At 42.9% G+C, this 10,431-nt stretch overlaps 1 protein-coding gene across 1 annotated transcript; it reads right to left on the reverse strand.

Moving 5' to 3' along the window:
• Window positions 1–3,679: 3,679 nt before the first annotated feature.
• Window positions 3,680–8,168, reverse strand: LOC112250264 (transcription factor MafAa-like). Its single transcript, XM_024420264.1, has one exon. It carries the CDS (start codon window positions 7,037–7,039, stop codon window positions 6,113–6,115), a length of 927 nt encoding a protein of 308 aa, XP_024276032.1. The 5' UTR covers window positions 7,040–8,168; the 3' UTR covers window positions 3,680–6,112.
• Window positions 8,169–10,431: the final 2,263 nt, after the last annotated feature.

The following is a 10,431-nucleotide window of genomic DNA, read 5'->3' on the forward strand; positions in this document are numbered from 1 at the left end:
CTAGCACGGCAGTACATCAAATGTGGTGAGTGAGTAGTTGACTCAGAGAGAGAGAAAGACAATAGTTGAAAGGTTTTGAACAAATTAATTTATTCAAAAATGGAGACAGAGAGCGAGAGAGATATTTTGTCATTTTCACTTTCACATACTTAGCTAGCAAATGCAGCTAGCTAGTTTAGCCTACTTAAACACCCAGCTTAAACATAGGGATGCTATGGTAGCTAGCACTGAAGTCCACAAGTCAAGGGAAAAAGTGATCGGAGGAGAGTTCTTAGATGCGAGAGGGAATTAACGAGCAAAGTGATCATGCTGCTTGTATGTGGCTGCTATGAAAGTGAACTGGGTTTGCATGTGATGGGACCCACGTTATCCCAAAAGGTGTAGTTTTGAATCATCTGTCCATAGAACATTCTTCCAAGAGTCTTGATGATCATCCAGGTGCTTCTTTTGCAAACTTGAGTCAACTTTTTGGAAAACATGGGTCACATTATGCCTGGTGAAAACCCAAACTGAACCTCATACCAACGGTCAAGCATGGTGTTGGCAGTGTGATAGTTTGGGAATGCTTTGCTGCCTCAGGGTCTAGACGGCTTTCCTTAATAGAAGGAACCATGAATTCTGCTCTGTATCAGAGAATTCTACAGGAGAATAACAGGTCATCTGTTTGTGAGCTGAAGCTGAGGCGCAACTGGGTCATGCAGAAAAACAATGATCCAAAACACACAATCAAGTCTACGTGAAAATGGCTAAAAAGCAGCAAATTTGAAGTTTTGGGATGGCCTAATCAAAGTCCAGACTTAATCCCAATTGAGATGTTGTGGCAGGACTTGAAACGAGCAGTTCATGCCTGGAAACCCACAAATGTCACTAAGTTACAGCAGTTCTTCATGGGAGAGTCATCCAAAATTCGTCCACAGCGACTTGAGAGACTGATCAACAACTACAAGAAGGGTTTGGTTGGAGTCATTGCAGCTAAAGGTAGCACACCAGTTATTGAGTGCAAGTGTAACAGTTTTGCTTCTGTCCCTCTCCTCGCCCCTACCTGGGCTCAAACCAGGGACCCTCTGCAAGCATCGACAACAGTCACCCCCGAAGCATCATTACCTATCGCTCCACAAAAGCCGCAGTCCTTGCAGAGCAAGGGAAACAACTACTTAGAGTCTCAGAGCCAGTGACGTCACCGATTGAAACGCTATTAGCGCGCACCCAGCTAACCTTTTCACACCGGTTACACAAGGGGTCAATTACTTTTTCACACAGGGGCATTGGGTGTTGCTTAACTTTGTTTATAAAATGAATGAAATAAGTATGTAATTGTTGTGTTACTTGTTCATTCAGGTTCCTTTTATCTAATATTAGGTTTTGATTGAAGACCTGATAACATTTATTATCAAAAATATGCGAAAGTAGAGAAAATTAGAACGAAGGAAAATACTTATCATGACACTGTATTCATTCTGCTGATTCTGTTGAAAAACGTTTCTTAATAAACAAAAACAAATGCAACAAAACATGGATAAACATACCTGAATTTCTCCAATAGAAACCCTAGTTTGCAACTGTTGGACTAAGGATTACACTCTAGGTCAGCTAGATGCAGGCAAGAGTGTGCAAGGCAGTATTGACAGTGTCACTGTCTGCCACCTTGGTGACTCACATTTTTCTCTAAACCTGTGCACCTACATTGTAAACTTTCATTCATAGGCTAGGTTGTAGCAACCTCATGATGGGTACAGGGAAAGTTATAGTATCATGTAGTAACCTAAACCTATCGATGTTACATTGAGCTGGGTGAACGGAACAGGAATGACAGTCATTGAATATGCTGTAATAGAAATAAAGTCATGCTCATTAAAAAAAAGTATTGTCCCCCTCATCTTAAACAGCACCGACCCCCACTGTGTCACTCACACACACACACACACACACACAGGTGGGTGGGCAATGCGCGGACGCATATGCACACACACACACCTGAATGAATCCTTTGCATAAAAAGTGCAGTCAACTGTGGTATTTTGGATGCAGTAATTGCAGAATACTGCAGATGAACTGCAGTAATACTGCACTGTAACTGCAGTTCACTGCATAATTACTACAGTAATTAGTTTGTAATGTGGAGTGTTTAAACAGTGTGTTTAGAGCAGCCAGGCCTAATTTTGGTCCATCCCTTACAAAACAAGATTGCAGCATACTGCAGTTATAATGCACTATAACTGCATTCTTGTTTTGTAAGGGATGGACCCAAATTAGGCCTGGCTGCTCTAAACGCACTGTTTAAACACTCCACATTACAAAGAAACATGCTCACTGCGCTTAGAGAGAGATGTCTGCTCTCCTACCTTTTAAACCAGCGACGTATCTGAACCTCCCCCTTCGCGGTGCGAGCATTGCCAGCCCAGGGCAGTAAACGTACGCGAAGTCCATGAACCATCCATCCATCCATCACATGGTGACGCGCAGGGCTTTCCCCGGACAATACAACCCACTGGGCACAGACTAAGTTCAACATCTAGTTTTGATTTACATTTCGTTGAGTTTTCAACTAACGTGAATTCAAGAAAAACATGCACATGTCATTGTCATTTAGGTTAAAAGTTGGGTGAAAAAAATACGAAATTCCCTTATTTGAAGTCCAATCAGTTTTCCACGTTGATTCAACTTCATCACATAGAATGTTTTTGTTGAAATTACATGGAAACAGTTTTTGCCCAGTGGGAAGCTCGTGATCAGTGGAGAAAGGGCTGCACAAAGAAGTTGACTAGCCTAAACGGCTGTATAGAAAGACAATTTGGTCCAGTGGCGTTACCGGATACCGAGCAGAGTGACCTGGAGAAGCTCGTGCCCATCTTCTGTCGAACGGCGGTTAAATTAGACTAATGTGCGTGCGTCCTTACAGAAATTGATGTGTGATATAGACTACACTGTTTCGTTTGACATGAGGAAAGTAGGCAAGTTCACGTGTAGCTTATCTCGGTTAAAATACAGCACAACAAGAACGTCAGGATAATGATGAAAGGGTCATAATAATAATAATATCATAATTGTACATTTTAAATTAAACAAATATGAGTATTGTGATTTCGGTTCTGTGTGTTATACTTTTTGCAACAGATTGCTTCTCATTTCGTTGGAGCTCAGTAGTTTATTTAGATGGCCAATCGTTGCAGAACCTGAAAAGTAGTTTAAATATAGCCTAATCCACAAACATAGGATATCTAAACTATTAAAATTACGTTCATTTGTTTAACTCTGAGCTAGCCTATAGGCTAATTAGAAAATTGTCATTGCATTTTTCCTGATTAATTTTTTTCCATTTAGGCCTATATTGTGTGTACGATTCTTGAATTGCTCGGTTATAGCTAAAACATCCGCTGGTGTTTAACTGGATATTCTCAAAATTAGAACATCTGTAATTTAATTGAACATGTGAGATATTCGTTCCCTAAAGGCAATCCAGGTCTTTACTATTGCAAACAGGCGAGCGCTTCAGGCGAGAGGTGTTTAATTTGCACAATTATTTTCGAAATAATTCATAGGCCTATAAAAAAACTGCTATTTATTTTCTTATAAGGCTACTGTAGATGTTTAAACCTTTTGTGTGTATTGAGTAAACATTATATTTTCGGCGGAGCCTAACTGTTCAATGCTTGAAGGCTCATTTAAACGAAAGACATGGGGAAGGATGAACAGATTTTGGACAGAATTTTTTATTAAACATTTTGAAAACAAGATTCTCAACAACATTCCATTTTGAAACATGTCTTTGTTTTGACTTATTCACACTTGGGACATTTAAACGTTTCTCGAATAAATATATAGAAATCATATATAGCCTAAAGATATAGCGTTCACATACTAGTCGGAACTAGGAAACTCGGAAGTCGGATATTTCCGAGTTTCCTAGTTCCGACTTTCACGGGAACGCGGCATCGACAGCACCGTGCAGAATATACTTCACCATCTTGCCATGATGCTGGTGTTTAGGCCTGTTTCACGTTGGATTTCTAAAAATTCTAAATAATTTTAGCACCAAAAACACAGGATAAATATCTGAGGCCAATGACACATCTCTCCGCTTTATTGTCTGATTGAGTGATGAATGAATTGATTGATAATCAATCAATAATAACTTTTCACTAAAATAGGACATATTTTTGTAAAATGTTTAAGATCAGACAAAGTACCAAAATAAGTTATTTCGTTAAGTTAAGACGAATCGCATTTGCACCACAATGAAGTTCACTTAAAATCTATGCAATTATCCAAGATATTTCATTATCTTCTTCTGTGCAGCATATTGGGAGGTAAAAAAACAACACCTCTATTCCACTTAATTATGATTCGACTTGCAAACACCTCTCATAATTATCCTTGTCGTGTCAACCTGGCTGTATTCCTACACAGGTCGCCATCAGCCTTGCACAAACAACTGGCATTGACAAAGTGGTTCAGAACTTCTGCACAATATTGCACATCATATATCTAGGCAGCAGGTAACACACGATCCAGGGATTTCTTGATGACAGTAAGGATTTTTTAGTTAGTCTAAGTCGGCACCATACCCTCAGCTCAAAATATTCTAATTTGAATGCCAAAAAACAAGCATCCTCTGTAGCCATCTCTCTACACATCAGATCAGACAGAAGATATATTGAGCTATAAGACACCGTACTGCGGACTTAATTAATTAGTATTCACAAGCCGCCAGATCACCTCTATTATTATTATTATACAATTTTTAAAAATCCATGAATTAAGAGTTTAGTTAAGTTGGTGCATAGAGTTTTAGCAGCGAATGCCATCCTTATATTTCTATTGAATTTCTATATCCACCTTATTACCATTACCATAACTATCAATACGCCATAACAAAAAAATGTTACCCCAAAATGTTTCTTATCTTAGTGCAGTTAGGCTTCTCGTTTACATCATATGGGCCACATGTCCAGTAGAAGTAAGAGGATATCATAGACTATTTGCATGCTGTAACATTGTATTAAGACGTTCTGAATCATCATCGAGCAACAAAAGCTTTGAAAAGTAAGGTAACTAAATAACACAAAAACTGTTCTCTACACATATGTACACTTGGGAATAAATAAAGTCTAATATCTGGCCCAGTTGATCATTTATTTTTGTTTTGTTTTTGTTTTGTTTTAAAACAATAGAAAAATCGATTGAAAATATCGGTTAAGACGCGTCCTTTGCCTTAATCTAGGAAGAGAAGGAGGAGAGAGGAGGAGAGGAAAGTACCAAGACAGGAGGAAAGAACCATGGGCCATGCTTTCGTGTTAGATGACTGGAGGTTTGGGTTACCGTACCATACATGTCCTGCATGCAGGGTTGCTAAAAGGGATGGAACTAGACTTGCAATATTCAAATGTTCCCTTTCCGTTAACGGGGATGGAAGGCTATATCAGGGAGTCCCCTCCATCATCACAGTCCGGTACATCAACGGGGCTTGCAGGAGCTGCAACGGTGTATTGCTTTTTCCGTGGTTCGATCACTTTGATTTCAATTCAGTCCCAATGATAAAATAAATACCGGGTTCTCTTCCTTGAGTCCCACCAGCTTCAAGATGCTCAAGGCTCTCTTTTAAGACGCCATATAAAGAATCAAAACAAACAAGTAGGGATTTATTGTCTGAGAAAAACAGGGATTTCAGTTTTTTTTTTCTGTTCAGTAGGTCTACTTTGCCAAGTTTGATTCACAAGACTCCAAATGTTAATCAGGGTTTCTCTGAGATCTTTTGCATCATAAAATATTAATCAGTCTATTGATTTGACAGTTTGTGATCCCATGTCGAGATCAAGAGGTCTTGGTGTATTGAAGTTCATTCAAAGAGCATCTTTAAGACTTATCGAACAATTATATCTGCGCACATAAAATAGGCTACTTAGCCTATGTGCGCACCTACCTTGCTTGTTTCTTTAATTATGAAGCATTATGCTATGTTGTACTTTTAAAATGTACACTGAGTGTTTTTCCTAAAGGAACAACTGTAAACAAAAAATGCAAAAAGAAAAATATAAATAATATATTTAAAATGAAATTAAAATGTAAATACGTTTAAGAAGGGGGGGCAAAAGTCATGTCACGAATAAGTCTCTTACATGAAGAATTCCGTGGAGGCCAGTTTCCCGTGGTTTCCGTTGGAGGGGTCTCTGTTGTTGTTACCGGGCACGCAACCGTTGTAGCTTCGGCTCGCCAGCTTGTCGTACTTCTCCTTGTAGAGGTCCCGCTCTTTGGCCAAGCGCGCAACGTCCTGCTTCAGCTGTTCCACCTGGCTCAGGAGCGTGCACTTCTCGCTCTCCAGCATGTGCCTCTGCTGCACGCGCTTGTAGCGGCAGGACTGCGCGTAACCTCGGTTCTTGAGCGTGCGTCTCTTCTGCTTTAGGCGGATCACCTCCTCTTTGCTGAACCCCCTCAGTTGCCGGTTGAGCTCGCGCACTGTCATGCTGACCAGCTGCTCGTCCGAGAAGCGGTCCTCGAGGCGGTGTCCGTGGTGGTGGTGGTGATGGTGGGCCTGATGATGGTGACCGGCCGAGGTCGCGGATAGATCCTCCCCTACATACTGCTGGCCGCGGAAGCCCTCGTAGCCCTGGTGGTGGTGATGGTGGTGATGGGCGTTGCCGATGAGGGCCTCCACCGCATCCTCGGGGGTCAGGTTGAGGGCTTCGGGGTTGATGTGGTGCTGGTAGCTGGGGATCCAGTACAGGTCCTCCAACTGAGGCTTACCGCCAACGCTCTGGGTGTTGCTGCTGCCGCTGTTGTTGCTGTTGACGCCGTTGGCCAGGTTTTGGCTCGACTGGCCACCGGGGCTGGGGTCGCAGAAGCTGGGCGAGGAAGGCACGGAGGAGCAGGGCGTGCTAATCGGGGTGGAGGAGAGGGATCCCGGGGGGAGGCGGTGGCAGTAACGGTCAGCCTCTGGAGGTTCCTTCTTTACTTCGAACTTCATTAGGTCGAAGTCGTTTACGTACTCGATGGCCAGTGGGCTATTGGGCAGCTCTGCGCTCATGGCGAGGTCGGTGGCCATGTCAGTCCATGCGACGACTCCCGCCCTCACAGCCAAACCAACACCGGGCAGGACACTGGGCAGCCCTCGCGGATGCAGATTGCTTCTTCGATTCGAAGAGGACGTCTGTGTGCCCGGTGCGTGGAGTTGTAAGGTTGTATAGATGAGGGGGTACTTCGTATTAAACTGCTAGTCCTTAAAACAACTACTATGTATAGCGGCGCCGGTGTTAATATATGTATGCACGCAAATGAACTTGTACACCTGCCAGTTCTCCTCTGCCAATTTTCTTGTTGACAATTTATCCCAGGTCAAATTCACTTTTTAATACCACGGCCCAGGGCCGGCTGAAACTCGAGCCCCCTGGTGAAATTTGGAGACACCAACCGGTCCTGTACTCCCTCCACCTCTGTACCGACTCGCGCCTTCTGATTTACTGTCCTTCAGTCAGTGGTTGTGAAGGAAAGCAGCACAGGAGATGGTTTTATTTTCTCATCTCCTGTTCTGGAGTTGTTGCTCTCTTGTTGTCTGTTTAAAAAATGTATATATTTTCCTGTATCCTTCTTCTTCGCCTCGACTGACGCAAGGACAGCGAGTCCAGGCTCTCTGCAGGAGGAGAGCAGGAAGGCTCGCGATGCTCGCGACTGAAGTTACTGCAGCATGCAGCATGTGTTACATATGACCAGAATAAAACTTTCCACACAAGACACGAGCATGACTGCTCGGAAAAAAGTCACTGTGCACTAGACATGCGCGCGTAAAAAATGCGTATAAATAATAATAATAAAAAAAAAACTCCCACTTTCTGCATCTGCTGGAGTCCACAATGGAATGGTTCGGAGAAAAACAGTTCTCAAGAGTTCTTACAAGCAAAAATTAGGTATGTATATTAAAAATAGATATTCCTTAAGCGGTGGTGGGACACAGGACTAACTGGTGCCGTTTCTGAATGGTCAGTCCAGATTTATCAGTTTGCTGTGTACTCACGAATGCGCCGGTCCCCACGGTTTTCCCTTTCACTCTGGGAACGTTGCGTCCTGTGTGTGAGAGTGTGTGTATATGTGTGTGTGAGCTGATGAATTCCTTTCACAGTTGGCTCTCTCTATCCGGCAGATGGCCGTGACTTTCGGCTCTGCAGTGCAGCGCAACATCGCAGTGTCACTGAGACGCTGGGAAAGGCAATTTGCACTTTTAAAGACACCACGCGCCCGACCCTCCCACCTCGTATGTGACGGACCAATGGGAGAAGATGACAGTGGTGGATTTGCATTATCCTATAGCAACATCTCGCGCTGGGACCAGCCGGCAGCTGTCGGAACGCAGAACTCATGCTCGCGGAACAGGTTCATCTCCCCCCTCTAGCGACGAGATCGTGCTACTGCACGGAGAGGAGAGAGGCAGGCACATGTCTGGTTAAGTTTGAGGTGCTTGGCCATTCCGTAAAGCCCTTATGGGAGCACTGGTAGCAGGGGAGTCCCGTTAACGCTCTCATAAAAAAATCATACAACAAAAAGTTGTCTCAGGTTTCACTTCAAAACTGAATGAAACACCTAATGAAAAGCGTATAGAAAAAAGCATGAGATAATATTGGGATGAAGTGGGATGGTAAAAGTTGGAGAGGTGTGATTATATGCTTCTTATTTGATGTATATTATACCACATACAAGGACACATGTCCTATGCAGCTGTGGTCTGAAAGAACCTGGCATCCCCGGGCCAGACCTCCCTAATCACGAGTCCACCCTATGTGGTGATGGATTTAGTACCACGCCCCTATAAAATCAAGCCACATTTTCCGTAGGGCTGAGGGTCCGGGCGATTGGTGTGGGGGGATTAATTACAATTAGACTATTCCACGTGATGGCCCCTGCTCTGGATTTTAAGTCGCAATTAACTACAAATTGCATGCCGACCCATCTCCGCGGATCGACAAATAATTAAACTTCGCGTGCAACGTGCTCCCCCATCGTGCGCGGAACGCGCAATGTACGCCCCCCATCATGGAGACATACGTCTTCATCTGGAGAGGCACCCGGGCTAAAGAAAATCAAAGCAGAAGGTTGAGCAGAACGTCGATACCAGTGATATGCGTCTCAAGGGAGGGTAGGATGAATACTGAGATTCTGCCCACTTGTGTCTTTTCTCTGCAAATTGGGTTAGGCGTTTAGTCGAGGGGCAATTAAAGCATAATGGAAGAATAGTTCTTTGTCATATTACACTGAACAAAAATACAAACGCAACATGTAAAGTGTTGGTCCCATTTTTCATGAGCTAAAATAAAATACCCCAGAATTGTTTCATATGCACAAAAAGCTTATTTCTCTTATATTGTCTTAAATTGTGTGCACAAATGTATTTACATCCCTGTTAGTGAGCGTTCCTCCTTTGCCAAAATAATCCATCCACCTGACAGGGGTGGCAAATCAAAAAGCTGATTACACAGGTGCAACTTGTGCTTGGGACAATTAAAAGGCCACTCTAAAATGTGCAATTTTGTCACACAACACGATGCCCGACGTCACAAGTTGAGGGAGTGTGCAATTGGCATGCTGACTGCAGGAATGTCCACTAGAGCTGTTGCCAGAGAATTTAATGTTCATTTCTCTACCATAAGCTACCTCCAATGTAATTTTAGAGAATTTAGCGGTATGTCCAACCGGCCTTACAACCGCAGACCACGTGTATGGTGTCGTGTGGGTGAGTGGTTTGCTGATGTAAACAGGGTGCTCCTTGGTGGCAGTGGGGTTATGGTATGGGCAGGCATAAACTACGGACAAAGAACACAATTGCATTTTTTTTCGATGGCAATTTGAATGCAGAGCAACCGTGACGAGATCCTTAGGCCCATTGTCGTGCTGTTCATCCGACACCATAACCCCTTGTTTCAGCATGATAATTGTGGCAAATGGTGGCCACACCAGATAATCTTTTCCGATCCATGCCCCTACCTTTTTTTCTAAAAAGGTATTTGTGACCAACAGATGCATATCTGTATTCCCAGTCATGTGAAATCCATAGATTAGAGCCTACGGAATGTATTTAAATGGACAGATTTCCATATAGTAAAATGTTTGAAAATGTTGCATGTTGCATTTCTATTTTTGTTTAGTATAAAAAAATATATATATTTTTTTAACCTTTATTTTACTAGGCAAGTCAGTTAAGAACAAATTCTTATTTACAATGATGGCCTAGGAACAGTGGGTTAACTGCCTGTTCAGGGGCAGAACGACAGATTTGTACCTTGTCAGCTCGGGGGTTTGAATTTGCAACCTTCCGGTTACTAGTCCAATGCTCTAACCACTAGGCTATGCTGCCACCCCTAAAGGAATATATTTCATAGCCCTTTAGGCCCTGCAGAGAGAGACTGGTGTGATCTAGTGATAAGATGAAAAACGTCAGTAGCCTAAGTT

The sequence above is a fragment of the Oncorhynchus tshawytscha genome, linkage group LG01 (genome assembly GCF_018296145.1).
Source record: "Oncorhynchus tshawytscha isolate Ot180627B linkage group LG01, Otsh_v2.0, whole genome shotgun sequence".
NCBI lineage: Eukaryota > Metazoa > Chordata > Actinopteri > Salmoniformes > Salmonidae > Oncorhynchus > Oncorhynchus tshawytscha.

Excerpts from the sequence above, each read along its gene's own strand:
- LOC112250264 (XM_024420264.1), bottom strand. The coding sequence starts at position 7,039 with ATGGCCACCGACCTCGCCATGAGCGCAGAGCTGCCCAATAGCCCACTG.